Source organism: Enhydra lutris, unplaced genomic scaffold, assembly GCF_002288905.1.
Source record: "Enhydra lutris kenyoni isolate GAN:26980312 unplaced genomic scaffold, ASM228890v2 scaffoldscaffold44, whole genome shotgun sequence".
Taxonomy (NCBI): domain Eukaryota; kingdom Metazoa; phylum Chordata; class Mammalia; order Carnivora; family Mustelidae; genus Enhydra; species Enhydra lutris.
In genome coordinates, this window is record NW_019154128.1 from 9,511,086 (window position 1) to 9,528,870 (window position 17,785).

The 17,785-nt window shown below is 36.6% G+C and overlaps 1 protein-coding gene across 9 annotated transcripts in view; it reads left to right on the forward strand.

Annotated features, from left to right (window-relative positions):
• LOC111155910 (REV1, DNA directed polymerase) overlaps positions 1-17,785 on the forward strand; it is a 95,229-nt gene that overhangs the window by 38,438 nt on the left and 39,006 nt on the right. For 6 of the 9 annotated variants that reach the window (XR_002641162.1, XM_022516375.1, XM_022516376.1 and 3 more), the window contains 2 exons: positions 11,821-11,989; positions 15,505-15,657. Coding sequence is in view for 8 of the 9 variants with exons in the window: in XM_022516375.1 (XP_022372083.1) it covers positions 11,821-11,989; positions 15,505-15,657 (322 nt within the window). In the remaining variant the exon portion in view is untranslated. Of the gene's footprint in view, positions 1-338; positions 437-956; positions 980-11,820; positions 11,990-15,504; positions 15,658-17,785 lie in introns of those variants that run through there. The other 3 variants (XM_022516377.1, XM_022516378.1, XM_022516382.1) reach the window with 3 other exon arrangements.

Genomic DNA, 17,785 nt, shown 5'->3' on the forward strand with positions numbered 1-17,785 from the left:
CCCCGCCAAGCAGAGAGCCCGATGCGGGACTTGATCCCAGGACCCCGAGATCATGACCTGAGCGGAAGGCAGAGGCCCAACCCACTGAGCCACCCAGGCGCCCCTAGAATTTTTTTATTCCAAGCATGTGTTCGGTAGAATAGAGAATAATTTTAAAATAATTCTGAGCCTTAATATTGTTTATCTTGGGAAACATGAAATTACTATAGTGCCTTTGCTTTTTTTTTTTTTTTGCTTTTAGGCTGAACATTGGTATAGAACTATGCTACTGATAAAATAGTTTGTAGAAATAAGGAAAACAAATTACTTATGTAAATATTTCCAAATACATTATGTGGTGGATTGTACTTTTGTTCACTGAAGTCTGCTTCCCCTCCGCAGGGGAGGATTTTACTTCCTTGCTTCTTGAAGTCAGGTCTGGCCATGTTCACAGAATGTAAGTAGAAGTGGTATATATCAGTTTGGGGATAAAGCTTTAAAAATCAGTTTGTCCTTCATTATACCCTCTTTTCTTTTGCCACAGTGACTAACAGTGTTCTAGATAGAGGTTGTTCCATCAGTCTGGATCTCAGAGTAAAGATGATGGTGGAGCATAGGAGGGACATGTTTCATGAGTGAAAAATAAACCTTTGTAGTAAGTCATTGATTTTGAGGTCATATGTTACTGCAGCATAATCTTCCCTCTCCTCTCTGAACAGCATCTGAAATAGCGGATAGGAGAAATATTTAGAACAAATATTATATTTTATTTTAGGTTCCAAAAGTAGTAGCCTTTGTTTTTAATTTTGTTCTTATTTTATTTATTTATTTATTTTTAAAAAGATTTTATTTATTTATTTGACAGAGAATCACAAGTAGGCAGAGAGAGAGGGGAAGCAGGCTCCCCGCCGAGCAGAGAGCCCGATGCGGGACTCAATCTCAGGACCCCGAGATCATGACCCGAGCCAAAGACAGAGGCCCAACCCACTGAGCCACCCAGGTGCCCTGTTTTTATTTTTTTAAAGATTTATTTATTTAGAGAGAGCACACGTGCCAACACAAGCAGGGGACAGATAGAGGAGAGGGAGAGAATCTCAAGCAGACTCCTTGCTGAGCATGGAGTCCAGTGCGGTGCTTGATCTCACCACCCTGAGATCGTGACCTAAACTGAAATCAAGAGTTGGTCATCTAGCCAACTGAACCCCCCCACCCCCCAGACGCCCCTCTGGCTATATTTTAGGTCAGGGGTTTGCAGACTTCGTTTAAAGGGCGAGAGCTTTGTGGGCCATGTACTCTGTTTGAGAACTACTCAGTTCTGCTCTTGTAGTCCTAGAGCCTCCCTAGACAATATAAATGAATGAGGATGGCTGTATTCTAATAAAACCTGATTTTAAAAAAATGGGAGATTTAGCCCAAGGGCCTTAGTTTGCTGACCCTTGTTTTAGACCACAGACTCAGAATCTTGGGGTTAGAAGGAAATTTAAATCTTCAAATTAATCTTTGTCTACATGAGAATTCCTTCTTCAGTGTTGCTGACATAATGACAGGCTACCACTCAGCCTCTTGCAGTGACTCCGGTGTGATGGTATATTGTCCTGGGAGGCAAGTGAATTCGATTTTGAGTAGGTCTGATGGTTTTAGTGAGCTAAAATGTGCATCCCTGTAGCTTCTATCCAGTGGTCCTAGCTCTTTCTCCAAGACTCCAGAGCGTAACTTCAAACACTGTCCCCGTCCTCTTGGTGTGATCTTCATGCTGATTCACTCTACAGCTCTCAAACTATATTATGCCTAGTTCTTTGGAAGGGTGCTTTCAATCCTGTGGCCACACCTCTCTCCAGGTCCTTAACAGCTTTTCTCATCATCATTCCCAGCTTCTCAGAATGTCAAAATCCTACTTAGTTTCCAGGTTCAGTCAGTCAAATGTTGGTTGGCTCTCTCTTCCCACAGAACTTTTTTCTGATAAAATATCTTGTATTTATTTTTTTTTAAATTTTTTTTTAAGATTTTGTTTATTTATTTGACAGACAGAGATCACAAGTAGGCTGAGAGGCAAGGTAGAGAGAAAGAGGCGGAAGCAGGCTCCCTGCTGAGCAGAGAGCCCGATGTGGGGCTCGATCCTAGGACCCTGGGATCATGATCCGAGCTGAAGGCAGAGGTTTTAACCCACTGAGCCACCCAGGTGCCCCAATATCTTGTATTTAAAAAAGCATTTGTGGAATCCATACTAAATTCTAAGGGAAATGCTTGGAAATATGGGTACTGAAGATGCACTCGTGATTAAATAAGTAAGGTTCCTGTCTCTGTAAGTTATAAGTAATACCATAGTGCTGTTGGATGCTAGACTAAAGCTGACAGTTGTTTTTGAATTGGTTATTAACTTAAGTTCCAAAATACCTAGGAGGTTTTATAGTCTTAAAATTATTTAAGTATTTTTAAGTTAAGTACACTAAAAACAGATAAATGAAACAAATGCTCAGATACGTTATTTACTAGAAATGTCTTTTGCCTTTTGTTGTTAGGTTAAGTAGTTTCTACATAGACCTTGGAATATAACTTCCTCTAAATAGTTGAAAATGTTAATAGTTCTAATGTGTGTGAATCAGGATTTTCTCACTACTATGCTGAAAGGCAAATGGTAATAAGTATATGTTACCAATTGAACTTTCAGAATAAAGTCTTATATAATATTACTTTTATTTGTTTGGTATTTGGGGGTTTTTTGGTTAGGGCTCATTTGAAATAGAGTTCTGCCATTTAAAAAATTGAAAACCACTAGTTTAAATGTCTCCATTTTTCTTCTTCATTAAAGCAGTTTCTTAATTTGTTTCCTTTGGTGTTTTATACATGACTGAAATATCACTTAATGCTCATTAGCCTGTCTGACTTGATTTTGGTCTTTAGAGGATTCCTCCTGGTTGATTTTTTACTGTACTTCTTTAATGAAGTTGGTCAGGGTCTAGCATATATTGAGTCATAAATAGAATAAAATATTCTAGGCATGTAGTCTGACCTCAGTGAGGCAGAGCAGAACCATACCCACTTGTGGTCTGCCCTCTGTATGTCTGTGTTGTTTGAGTTCGTTATTTTGAGGGAAAGGAGGTAGAGTTAATTAAAAAAAGGCAAAGAGCTTTATTTAGCTTAGTCATTTGAGACTTCTTGTCCTGTGTTGCCATTGTACCCACTTTCCTACATACTAAAAGTTGCAGTTGTTTTAAAATAAAATGTGGAATCTCAGTTTTCACAGTCTGATTTTTCTCATTTAGGCGTTTTTTGGACCAGATTACTTTGTCTCTTATTCAGGTTAACTGTCTGCTTTCTTTCTCCCAGAAGTGAAACCGCCTCTGTTCTTAATCAGGTCCTGAATTGAAATATTGTACAGTCTAGGGCTGAGAACAAAGTCCCACAGCAGGCACTAACCTCTCTGTAGGCAGGTACTGACTCTGCAGTCACTAGGCTTTTGGTAGTCTTTGCTGAGATACCACCATTGTCCTAAGCAGATACATTGTTATATGTTTGCAAAGCTTTCTTTCCAAGATACCTGTAAAATTAAATTGTACAATCCTATTCCTGAGAAACAATTTAGGTGAAGAATTTTCTTGATCAGTTGCTCTTTGATGGAAGTTGTGTTTTGTCAAGAAAGGATACATAAATGCACGTAGAAAAGAAAGGAGTATATGTTGAAGCTTAAGTTTTAGCACCTAATTTTAGATTTACTAGAACTTGAAAATGTTATTATCTTACAGGCCTTTTATTTCAAACTGGTCTGCTTTATAAAAGAGCCTTGTTCAGGGTGTTGAAGGAGCTAATAATTTTGGCTTAAAAGGATGTAACAGGAAACCTTTATGGTTTTACTTTGGTTGAAATATTTCTAGTAAGTTTTCATGTAGCAAATACTTCTCCAATTAGGTTGGCAAGGCTTTAAAAAGTTTGGAGGGGCACCTGGGTGGCTCAGCGGGTTAAGCCTCTGCCTTCGGCTCAGGTCATGATCTCAGGGTCCTGGGATCGAGCCCCACATCAGGCTCTCTGCTCAGCAGGGAGCCTGCTTCTCCCTCTCTCTCTCTGCCTGCCTCTCTGCCTTCTTGTGATCTCTGTCTCTCTGTCAGATAGATAAATAAAATCTTGAAAAAAAAAAAAAAAGTTTGGAAAAGTTGCAGGCACCTGATGGCTCAGCCAGTTGAGTGTCTGACTCTTGGTTTCAGCTCAGGTCATGACCTCAGGGTCCGGGGATTGAGTCCTACATCAGGCTCTGCACTCAGCACGGAGTCTGCTTGAGGGTTCTATCTCTTCCTCTGTGCCCCTCCCCCCAAATAAGTAAATAAATCTCAAAAAAAGTTTGGGAAAGATGATTGAATGTGTGCTACCTAGGATTAATATAGAAATTTTTATTCTGTAGATGGCTCCCTTTATCGTCATTGATCTTTTTCTGAAACTTTTTTCTGAAGTATAGAATGTAGATTTTCTTACTGAGTGGCTGTAAGCTGGAGAAGGAGCATGGGAGCAGAAATCAAGGCTTGGATTTTATTTTAATTCTAGGTCTTTGTCACTTATTAGCTAATCCCATCTCTTAAAGCTGTGAGATTTTCATCTGTTTCATCTATTTTCACAGCATCTGTTTTCATAAGCATCTCTAAAGTGGTAGTAGTAATAATAATAATGTTCTACCAAGCTCTTACAATGACAGGTTTTGCAGAATTAAAAATTAAATGTGAATAAAATTCAAGTTCGTATCAGTATATGAATGATATTTTGCTTATACTAAATTCCTGTTTATAGTACAGATGTGGTACTAACTGGTACATTGTATATACACATAAAAGTTGACCACTTTAACTATTTTTAAAGTGTAAGCTTAGTAGTGTTAAATATAGCCACTTTGTTATAAAACCAATTTCCAGAGCTTCTTTATCTTGTAAAACTCTATATCATTAAATAACTCTCCATTTCCTCTTCCCCCACCTGCCTCTCCCTGGCAGCCACCTTTCTACTTTATGTTGCTGTGAATTTAACTATTTGAGATACTTCAAAGAAGTAGGATCGTACAGCATTTGGGGTTTTTTTGTCACTAGTTTATTTTATTTAGCATAATAAATGGCTCAAGGTTCAGGTTATAGCATGTATTAGAACTTGTTTTTTTAAGGCTGAATAATATATCATTCTATGTATATACTACATTTGTACATGACATTCTATGTATATACTACATTTTGTAGTATATACATAGAATGTATACACTACATGTATTCTATGTATATACTACATTTGTACATGACAAAACAGTCCGTGACGATAGCACTAGCACCTTCATAACAAAACCTGGGTATTGAAACTGTGTGGCAGTGCTTTAGTTAAGAAATAGTTATGCAGATAATCCAAAAAAATGCATGTTTTCTGGTAAGAATAGTTTTGAAGTTAATAATCTCACACAGGGGGCGCCTGGGTGGGTCAGTGGGTTAAAGCCTCTGCCTTCGGCTCAGGTCATGATCCCAGGGTGCTGGGATCGAGCCCCGCATCGGGCTCTCTGCTCAGCAGGGAACCTGCTTCCTCCTCTCTCTCTGCCTGCCTCTCTACTTGTGATCTCTGTCTGTCAAATAAATAAAATCTTTAAAAAAACAAAAAAAATCTCACACAGGACTTGTGATGCCAAGACTAATTCCAGTGCTAGAATCACTGGAATTAGTAAGTGAGATAGTGAGATAGTGAGTAAGGACTAAGTGAGATAAGGTATGTCAAGGACCTGACTGGAATAGGTCCTAAATTCATGTCAGTTTTCTTTCCCCAGGTTTTTACCTGCTTATGGGTATAAAGCAGCTAATGACAGTTTTATTTTGCTCTGCAAAGCAGTGGATGTTTTTATTTGTTTTTGTTTTGTTTTGGTTTGTTTGTTTTAATTTTATTTATTTATTTGACACAGAGCGAGAGAGCACAAGTAGGGAGAGCGGCACACAGGGAAAGGGAGGAGTAGGCTCCCTCCGGAGCAGGGAGCCCTGTGTAGGGCTCGATCCCAGGACCCTAAGATCATGACCTGAGCCAAAGGCAGATGCTTAACCACTGAGCCTCCCAGGTGTCCAAGGTGGATGTTTTTAAATAAAATTGACATATATATTGGTGTTACTAGAATGGAAAAATGTGTCTATCGACCATGAGAAAGACAAAATGATATTTTCAAATTTTAGTGTCAAGTATAAAAATTTACCCTTGTTATTTTGTTCAGTAAGCATGTATTGAGAGCACTTACTCTTTAACAGGTTATGCCAAGTATTATGTTCTCTCTTAAAAAGCATGTTTTGTTAAATATAATGGCTTAGGGAAACTGGCATCTAATCTTAAATTTCTGTATCAGATATTTAGAATTATTGTTAGTAAAAATGCCTGTCAGATTGCTTTGTCATAGAGGAAATTCTCTGAGCGTATTGATTGATCCTGTGTCATGTTTTAGTAGGGAAGCCGCAAATGAAAAGAGTAGACTAGTTACACTTTTTTTCAAATGTCTTGATCTTCTGTGCTTGTATGTATGTATATATGTATTTATTTAATTTTTTTTTTTTGTGCCTGTATTTAAATGGACAATTTGGGAGTTGATGTAGGCGTTTTGGGATGTATGAGTCTACACACATAGATACACATAAATATATAATACCTACATATATGTAAATGAAGACATTGACAGTGTTGCTTGTTAAGGGATTAATAGAAATGAAGACCCCTTAAGTCTTTGCCTTCTCTTCATAAATATTGGTAGCATATATTAGGATCAGGTATAGAACTTTGGTTACAGAGGATAAACTCAATTGAGCAGGGAATCTGGTAAAATAAACATAAAAGATAGTTTATTTTAACCATGTCATCAAGGCACTATTACAGACTTTTTGATAGATTGTAGAGTTGGTTTTATAATATTGACTTTTTCTTTTTTTCTTTCTGTGATGGCATTTAATGTGATGGAAGCTACTGGTAATTGAGTATGGGGCAGTGATAGAAAATTTGTCAGGAATCCAAATAGATTCATAGTAGTTTAGGTCTGAAAGGAACCTTAGGAGTCATTTGCTCCAGTCATCCCATTTGACCTCTGTCACATTAAGCTGTAAAGATAGTAGAAACTTGTTAATTTTGGCAGAGCCAGACTGAACTCAGGACTTTTGATCTCTAGTTCACTGTGTTTTTCTTATACTGCGTATTTTATATTGGCCACAGTGAGACAATATTTGCTTTTAAGTGCTTGCTATTACTTGACCTTAAACTTGCTTAATTTTATACCTGTTATATGTACAAGACATTGTGGTTTATTAGATAATCAATATCTGTGAGTTAGTGACTTTTTCCAATGTCTTGCTAACATACATATGTATTTTTTTTAATTTGTTTACATTTTTCTGCTTTAGTTCCTTTATCCATAAAATTGAGTGACTTGTTTTGCTTTCTCCCACAAACTTGTGAATTAGTCTTCAAGTTTTGTTTGCTGGAGATAATGGTTTTAGTACATAGAATTATACAGTAGCTTTGTAAGGAATCTTAAGTATCATCTAGTTTAGCTTCTTATTTTGTAAAGAGGAAACTGAGGCTAAGAGGGATGAGTCAGTTGTCTGGGATTTTACAGCTTTTCAGTGTCACACTGCAACTGGAAACCAGGCCTTTCTATCCATGATAGCAGCATGTTAAGGTTGATCAGCTTATGAGTAAGTGGAGACAGAAACCTGGTCCTTAAGTTGTGGCTATCCCACCAGATGTGTCTGACTTCAGAAATTTACCTTAGTCTCTGTGGTCTTCTGTTTATCTACAAATTAATCTGCCTAAAGTTGATGCTATTTATAAGAAACCTTAAGTGCATTGATGAATAATAATTTGCTTGTTGAAAAATTTAGTATATCTTCAGGGAAATCATTCAGTTGGCATATGTGCCTTTAAAAAAATGTTTCGTGGGGTGCCTGGGTGGCTCAGTGGGTTGAGACCTCTGCCCTCGACTCTGGTCATGATCCCAGGGTCCTGGGAATGGAGCCCCGCATCCGGCTCTCTGCTTAGTGGGGGGCCTGCTTCCCCCCCACCCCACCCCTTCTCTGCCTGCCTCTGCCTACTTGTGATTTCTCTGTCAAATAAATAAATAGAATCTTTAAAAAAAGAAGTTTCGTTAGAACCAATACTTTTTTTTTTTCTTCTTCTGGTAAAGTCATTTTTGGGAGCCGCTGAACCTCAGAGATCCTCTTCTTTATAGGATCTTCACCAAGATGTCATTGGTAACCTATGGTGATGATTTTTATTGGTGATTAACTTTTTTATATCCTGATGTATTTAAAAATAATATGTTCAGGGACGCCTGGGTGGCTCAGTGGGTTAAGCCACTGCCTTCGGCTCAGGTCATGATCCTGGGGTCCTGGGATCGAGTCCCGCATCGGGCTCCTTGCTCGGCAGGGAGTCTGCTTCCTCCTCTCTCTCTGCCTGCCTCTCTGCCTGCTTGTGTGTACTCTCTCTCTGACAAATAAATAAAATCTTTAAAAAAAAAAAATAATATGTTCAGTGAAGATGTATAATGAGGGTTGAGGAATAATTTTATCTACTGTTTGAATTGGTCTAGTTGGTTTAACTTGATTAAGCTTGTTTGTACTAATATGGAAAATGAAGTGGTTATTAGATTTCCAAAAGCTTTTTTAGTTCTGACATTCTCTGGAGGGTAACATCAGTTGCAGAGATTCGGGGGGTAAAATTTATCTGAATATTTTTTTTGTTTTGTTTGATTTTTTGTTTTGTTTTCTTATCCTTGCTAGTACATCAAAGACTTTCTTGAACGAAAAGGTACTAGAGGGTGGGCAACAAAAGAAGGATTTATAGGTGGGATTATAAATTGAACAAATGTAATGATTTATAGGTAGAGAATAGCCTCAGCCATGGAATTTCTTCCTTTCTGCTTTCGGGATAAGAAATGGTAAGAATAATAAAGATGCTGGTAATAGGTGACACATATTTCTTACTATGTGCATGGCACTTTTCTTAGCAATTTATAATTTTTAGCTTTTAATCCCACAGCAGCTCTCTGAGGCACTATAATTCCCGGTTTACATATGAGAAAAGGCCCTGAAAAGTTAAGTAACTTTATAACTTAGTGAGGGATTGAGCTAGGATTTGTATCCACTGGGTCTCGGTCTGGACCATGTGCTATATGACTTAATTTGTTGAGTTACTGAATGAATATTTTGAGAACTGAAGTGGTAATACTACCTATACTCCACTTTTGCTAGAGGGGTGAAAACTCTGGGCAGTAGGCTTTGATGCATGGGAGATGCCTGTTAATTCAGTAAATGTGTACTGAACACCTTCTTTGTCCCAGACATCTGGAAGTGAGTGAAACAGACAAGGTTCCTGCCCTCAAGGTGCAGCAGGCTCAAGGGGGAAATCTGACAGCCAACAAGTAAACAGATAGGGTAATTTCCAGTTGTTATCAGTAATATGAAGAAAATTCCCTGGTGTGGTAGCTTGCAGGGATGGAGTTCCACCAAGCTTAGTGTCCTAGAGATTCATGGGGTTGGATACGGTCCCCCAAACAGTTTTCCCTAATTAGTCCACATCTGCTGAATTTAAGGAGAGTGTTAAACAAGAAAAATGAATTCATTGTGCAAATCTTCAGAGCTGTTGTTTATATTCTTTTGAGCTGGTAATTGGGAGTATGTTCTATTGTTGAAGTAATAGAGCCAGAGAGAAGTACTATTTTAAAAATATCAAAAAGCTATGAAAATGAGGGCGGCCACCAGCCACTGTGCATGCCAGGCTGTTTGGGCTGGTGGAGTGGTTCCTGGCTGTTGTCCTTAGTGCATTATTGGCAATTCTGTGTGTGTTTGAAAAGTTAGGACTACCATGTGTCAGTATATGTGTTGTCTTCTGCCATTTTTTGTAGGTCTAGAGTAGGATCCTCAAGTCATAAAAGGAGTTCTGCTATCATACTTTATTGTAATAATGATTTTTATGTTGAGTACTTCTATGTGCCAGACTTATTTGTAAAGAGGAGGAAACTTAAAGGAGTTAAGTCCTTGTTAAACCCAGGTTGGTCTGATAGCAGAGTTCATGTGATCTTACCTTTTAACTAGATTGGTTTTCATAGTTCCCTTCACACTGAAGAATATGCAAGAGTTCGCAATGCTGAACTTCAGGGAGCCTCCTTAATTTCATCCTGTAGGCCAGTAAATTGTCCAGGTTTTCCAGTTCCAAATTTCTGCAGTAATTTGATTTCAGAGAGCAAGTAGTAGAAGGGACAGTGCTTTTTACACATATGTGTAGACAAAGGTAATGTCTGTCAGCCTGTTTTCTATTTAAGTCATTGAATACAATTAGAGTTGGTTTAGGAAAATTGTAGATTAACTTGTAAATACTTTTTTGCATTTCCTTGCTTGGATTGGATTTAGTGTCTGTCCATATTATTATATTGTATTTATAGCCTTTAATTTGATACTTTATACTATTATGCCAGCCACATTTTTTAATCTTAGCAAAAGAAAGTAAGTAAATGCTGGAGACTTAGTATAAAACAAACCATGTGAAATATCCTACTTTTTTATGTTGATTATATGTTGAAGATACTGAAGTGATAATGTTTTGGATCTATGAGGTTAAAAATATTAATTTTACCTTTTACCATGTTTAGTGAGCTTCCTAGGAAATTTTAAATTATGTGTGTGACTTGCATTTGTGGTTGACATTGTATTTCTGTTAAGCAGTGCTAGTATGTGCAATCAGTAACATCGAATGAATTCTATACTATAAGAATTTACCAAGAATTGACCAAACCTGTTGCATCTAAATTTGCTTTGTTTTTTTTTTTTCTTCTGAAGACTAAAACTGTCCTAATGATACAGTTATTGTAATAAAAGTGATTACTTAAATACTGGGACCTGTATTGCTTGGGCTTAAGAAAAATCTGTTGCTTGGATAACAAAGTAGATTTATAAGCCTCTTGTGATGTCCCCTCCTCCCACCCTGGGGTACAGCTGTTTTGAGGAAGGTATAATTTAGAGCTTTCATTAGTATAATGGGTGGAAGAAACAAGCTATTGAAAATAACTAATGTGATGCTAGTAATACTGGCCATAACATAACTTCATTGAGTCACTTTATGGGAGAGCATAAACCACACTGGTTCTTGTTTCAAGATATTTTTCTATAGGAAGAAAAAATTTGAGGGATGGGTAGGTGGCAAGAAAAAAATAATTTGAAACAAAATTGAAAAAATGTCTCTTTTTGCATTTTTTTTTATATTGGTGAACTTTATTTTTTGGCTTCAGTGCAAGTTCATATTAAGAAACTGAGTAATTTTAACTTTTCTTATTTTCTTAAATAAAAATAAAAATTATTAAGCTTCATAGGAGTGAAGTCTGTTAATAGCCCTACAGTGAGTCTGCTCATAGTATGAGCACTTTACCTGTCTACTATTGTATTATTCTGAAGGAGGTGTAGGATTAATTGGGGTCTTTGTAAACTGAACTATAAATGATTTTATGGGTGTTAAGTTTTTAAAACATAAGATACCAGTATCAAGGTCATGTAGCTAAATGTGGTCAGAAGTTTTAAAACGTCTGCTCTGTTAGTAGTATTTGATTCATTATGTGAGGTCCCTATCTGGTCTGGGCATCTCTTAGCAGTAGGTGCTTTGTTGGTGAACTGTCTCCAGCAGGAAAGAGGGTGTGCTAAAGCAGGATAGCCTTATCACTTTGTAATCTACCTCCCAATTCTGTTCATTGGCAACACAGCCCAGGAGGAAGTGGATCAGTGATACATTCTTTAAGTTAGGCTTTTGAAGGGGTTATTCAGCTAGGGCTTTACTTAAATATTAAAGTCTTAACGTATTTTAATATGAATTTTATAGATCCTTCTGCTGAGGAATTGAGAAAGCTAATGATGTTGCATGGAGGGCAATACCATGTGTATTATTCCAGATCCAAAACAACACACATTATTGCCACAAATCTTCCAAATGCCAAAATTAAAGAATTAAAGGGGGAAAAAGTAATTCGGCCAGAATGGATTGTGGAAAGGTAAGTTTAATTTTTAATTAATAAGTTTTAAAAATTGGAATACTTTTTATATTATAAACACTTACCTCACATTTCCTCTTCAGGGTGAATAAAAACGTCTTACACAACACTGTTGTACTCTTTCACCTCATATTGATAATTTAGGTAACCTAGGATGTTAGTGTGCTTGCAGCCTCAGCTGCCAGAAATTAGGGGAGATGACTCGGGTAAGCAGCAGGAAGCAGTGATGGAAAGGGTTTGGCTAAGCATAGTGTTCATTCAGTTAATGTTTGTACACCACATCTCTGATGGGCTGCGTACTTGGGGAATATCAGTGAAACAAACAAAGAACCATTCCCTACCTCTTGGAGCTTATATTCCATTGAAGAAAACATAATAAAAAAAATATTCTTAGTATATGAGTAAATTATATGTTAAAAGTTAATAAATGCCAAGGGGAAAAAAGGTCAGGGTATTGTGGACCTGGTGTACTGGGAGAGGGGACAGAGGAAGAGCAGTTTGCAGTATTATTAATAATCTGTTTTTTAGTTGTTACGTTATGGTTCTTCTATTGTTGGTTTGGAATTGATATTGTAAATCAGTGGCCATTCATACTAATTCCCTAAATTTAAATATGTCATCTGAACCTTGGTGATGAACCATAACTTAAGTGATTTATATTTTGAAATGATATATAATATGTATGAGTGTTTGCTAGATTTATGAAAATTAAAGGTGAAAATATTAAGATCCTCATTTGTAAAAGAAGGCTTAATATTGAGATGCTATGATTAGGTGAGAGCTAGAAATAATTTGTGCGAACTGTCTAGCACAATGCCTGACCAATTGTTAGAGGCATGATATAGAAGAAGTTACTTGGTTATTTTTTTTCTAACATTATCAAGTATTGGAAAATAAAATCCAAAATATCTGAAGTACAGTTTTAAAAAGTGAATTTGGCTTCCAGAAAACCAAATGTATCTTATAGATTAACGGGTTTTTAAACCTTGGGGGATTAAGTTGATGGCCCATCCGTGGAACATCTTACTGATTCCTTTTGCTGTTTTCTCATGACCTGTCCCTTCGTTACATAGGATCATTGAACATGGCTTTTAGCTGTGTATCTCCTTAAAAAAGGAGCTGTGCAGTTTTCAGTTTAAGGACTTAGTATCATTCCAGAGTTGGGCTGTGTGGTGTTATGTACAGACAGTCCTATCATCATGCTAGGGCTAGAATTGGATCTGAGGATATTAGTCTGACTTTGGAGAGAATGGGAGAGATCCACAGATATTAGGAAAGTGGGCTGAAAAAGGTGCTGGGTGGAACTTGATTTGCTTAGAAAAAAGTTCATTACAGCTTTTTTTTTTTTTTTTTTTTTTTAAATACCTGTTCTTCCTTCTTTCCCTGAATACAATTAGAGAAAGAATACAATCAAGCAATTTTTGGCAGTTAAAAGTTTTAAAGTTCACTTGAACGGATTTTATTTCAGTTTGAAGTTGGGCTTAATGATTTATATTTAAATAACTGATTATATGGCCTGTTTGCTTCATTTTATATATGAAAAGGCAGAGCTAATAAGGCTAATTCACCCAAGAATAGCAGGATTCGGAGTCCAGATTTTTTTGATTCCTGTTTAGGTCTGCTCTTTGCCATTTAATTAAGCTTATTATGAATGAATTGGCCTATGTGGAAATGGATCAGCCTGGGCATATGTCTTAATATATAAAATAAATGCCCGGTGTCTACATGTCCTAGCATGGAATCCTTTTGGGCAATCACGGTACTGTTTTCTTTCATACTCTTATCCCAGTCTTGTTCATCTCTTCTTAGTAGTGTTTATATGAAATATTTAACATTAAAATTTTAAACACTATTTTATTATTTAATGGATGGTACATGACATCTTTTCTTTGTTTTCCCATTTTTAGTTTGAGCAGTTTAAAAAGAAGCTCCCACTTCTAAGTGTATGGGGTGATAACTTTGCTTTGACTAGATTTCTCTGATATCTGTGTACATGCCATTAAACCTCAGTTAATGCAGGCATGATTATAGAGCTACCACTTGTAAGAGGCAGGGGAGTCCTTTAATGGAGAAGCCTGTGTGCATTGGTTTTAGGTAGATTATTTTACTGAAACCTTTGGCTGCAAATTTTACACTTTTATACAGTATATTGTAAATTAAAGATTTTCAAATTTTTGTCATAATCTTCTTCAGACAATTTAATGTTGGCATTTGAAGGTTAGAATAGTTCGGGAGAAGGTGCTGTGATTCACCGCACTGCCTCCTCAAGCCTGACAATGCCATGGAGCACAGTTTGAAAACACTGTCCTAAGTTATTAAAGGCTGATTTTGTTTTCGTTGTTCTTCCTTTTGTGTTGAGTTTTTTGTAGCAGGGGACCCTGCCTCCTATGGGTAGGTTCCCACGTGGATCTACTGGCAGTGAGAGATGATGATTGTTGCAGGTCATGCCAGCTCATCAGGGTCTCCTGTGGCAGTGACTGGTTGGTTTCCAGTCAGATCTGCTTTTTCTTTTTAAGCTCCCAAACTAAAAGAGTTAGCACATTTGTTAGGTACTTAGGATACTATGAAGAGCTTATACTTCATATGGGCTAAAACGTTGTGTCTAAGTACATTTAATATTCTTATTAGAGTGCTTATTCAACCACTTAAATAAAAGTTGATTGTGATTTCATGTCATGATTATTTTCATTTCTCTGTGTTTTTGTATCTTTCCTCCATTTAGTCTTCATAGAAAGTGTGTATGACTCTAGTTTCAGGTATAGATTTGGCCTTTTTTTTTTTAAATATTTTTTTTAAATTTGGTGTCACGTTTTTCTCTCACAGTATTACAGAGTTCTTCTAAAATTATTTTTACTTGGCTAACTAGCCAAGAGACACATTTCATCCCCAGTGACTTTTAGATAATATTGTATCAAAAAACAATCTTGGTCATCAGCTGCTTAAGAATGAATAGTTTACTCTTAGTAACTGTAATAAGAAAACATTCTGTACCCTGTAGGAGAAAGGGCAAGAGGTTGTATACATATTTTCATAGCTGTTTATTTCCCTTCCTGAGATCATAGTGTGGAAACTGGGAATCCTCATCCATTTTAGTTACTCTAGTGATACTTCATGTGTGAAATGAGATTTGAGAAAGTCTTGATGATTCTTTATGAATTGTTTGAGGGGGAATTGTGTTAAATATTAAAGTCATGATGATTAAAATATGTAAACTCTGCATGCAGTTTTGTCATCCTACACTATAGTTATTTCTTTTCCCCTCATATAAGGATGTTGGCCACTAACTTTTTAAAGTTCAGATGTGTGTCCTTTCATGGATAGAATGTCTTATTCTCAAGTGTTTAAGGAAGATTATGTTGCATTAGAGCCACTAAACCAGAGGGAGAGGAAATAAACGAGGAAAATAGGTGGCTCATTATTGGTGAAAAACTCCCATCATTCAGAGGTTGGTTTTTCATGAAGCTTATTTTCCCAAGTACTGAACACTTAAATTAGTGTTACTTTTTATGTTTCAGTATCAAAGCTGGAAGACTGCTCTCCTGCATTCCCTATCAGCTGTACAGCAAGCAGTCCAACATGCAGAAAGGTCTCAACTTTACTCCTGCGTGCAAAGCTGAGGAACCTGGGCCAGGTCCAAGCAGTGTAGTCAAACAGCTCAACAACAGGGTGTAAGTTTGTCTACATCCAGGAATGCTGCAAAGCTGGGTTTTGGCAGTGGTTACAGCCCCTGCTTTGCTGATGATAGAAACAAACACAAAACCTGGCCATTCATCTCTCTCAAACATCTTAAAATATGTGTGTGGGTGTCTTACCTAAAAATTATTTTTATTGTGAAAGTTTCATAAATAAAATGTAAATAAGAAAGCTTTTCCAGTCATTTTAGAGGCCATGTTAAACTAATGGATCTTAAATTATTATAAGTAAAATTTCCCATGGATTTTCCTGAAAGTAATTATTTCCATATACGTGATTTGCTATGGAATGTTGCATTCTCAAAAAACCAAACTAAATGTGCCAGGTATACTTATGTTTTGTGGTATATACATAATGAAAATGTTAACATTTCTAGGTGGTTTTTGACAAATTCCAAATTCATAGCAAGTTGACATATGTAAATATATTTGTATCAGTAAAAATTTAGTTGGTGACTCAATGTTTTGGTTAGAGGTAACTCTAGACTTGAGTCCATGTGGCAGGTTTTCAAAAATACACTGATTAAGCTCTAATTGCAATAATCTTGGGTAAAGTGGTTTCATGATTAATTGGTGTGTTGCCCTAACGTGTATATCAGGTGGTTCATTATCATTAGCCTTCTCCTTATTAAATTGCTCGCTTTGGGAGTTGGATACATTTTTTTTAAAGGCCAGGAGTCTAATTAACCTGGGGGGATCCGATGTCACTACCTTCTGTAGTTTTTGTTATTGTCATTTGTTTTTTAGCTTTTGTTCACTTAAAAGCATATTCCCGTGTTTTTCACATTACCTGACACTTTTGATTTTTTTTTTTTTAGTACCATCAAGTTGCACAACAAATAATATCAGAAAGTCTTTCTGAATGCACGACTTCATATCTTTTTCTTACCCACATTAATAAAAATAGAAAATACACGTTTTCTTGAAATTCTTTGTGCCAGTTTTAGCAAGCACTTACCCTGTTAGAGTGTACTTTTTAATACATGTATACTTTTGCCTAATTAATGTATATTACCAGTGATATATTTCCACTACAGCTACTTCATGAACATCTATTTGTCTAGGTTGAAAAACTTCAGTGCAGAAAAAAATGTGTATTAGCAATGTGTTTATTGCCAATATATGCAGTTCTGTTGTATATGTTGTTAGTATACATGGAAAGAATCTTTACTATTTGTGGCACAGAAAACTAGACATCAGGCTTCTCTGATTTACTTCACTTTTGTTGCTCTCTGTGATCTTTATTTTTTGGTTTATTCAGTACATTTTATAAATTCTTTTGAAATTCTTTTATGTGACTTCTTATTTCCTTGCTTTCTCTTTATTTCAAGGGCCAGACATGTAACAGATTAGGTTTTCTTTCCTTCCTCTTTTAATTGTTTCTTGTTGGTCATCTTTTTCCCTTTCACTGGCATGATCATCTGTAAGGATTGGACCTAATCAGAGCTGGCTGTCCTATTCCATGAGATGGTCAGCCAGACAGAGCCAACCCAGAAATGGGTGGTAATGTTTTGCATCTGACTCATGTGTGACTTCTTTGTGTATTCAGACTGTTGTTAATAATGTATTATGTTGGTAGTGGGATGAGGGACTTTAGTGATATTGTGGTAACATCACCAATGCCTCAGTGCCATGTATTAGGCAACCTTTTCTGGACTTGAACTGTAATTGGATTAATGGTGTGGGTGAGGTTACTGTTCTGTATTTCAGGTTTTTGTATTTGTTACTTGGTTTTTGTGAATGAAAATGGCCTTTGTCTTTATTATAGAGCATTACCAAGCAGATATCTAGTGGAGTCACAGTATGAATTTAGCGGAACATTTGTCATAGGCTCTGCATTTATAAACTTGTCATCAGGAAAGTTGGTCCAGATTGCCCTGGCCACCCTGGCATCTGAATATGCATTTCTTAGAAACGAAATGCCATTTCCTCTGTTAATAAGCTAGTGTTCTCATTGTTCTAGGTATATTTTTTCCTGAATTATCCATACACATTATCCTGGTTCTTAACTTTTTATCTACTCATGCAACAGTTGTCCCCATTACTGGATTAGTACATATAGTGTGTTGGTCTTCCTGAACCAAACTAACTGGCCCTAGGATTG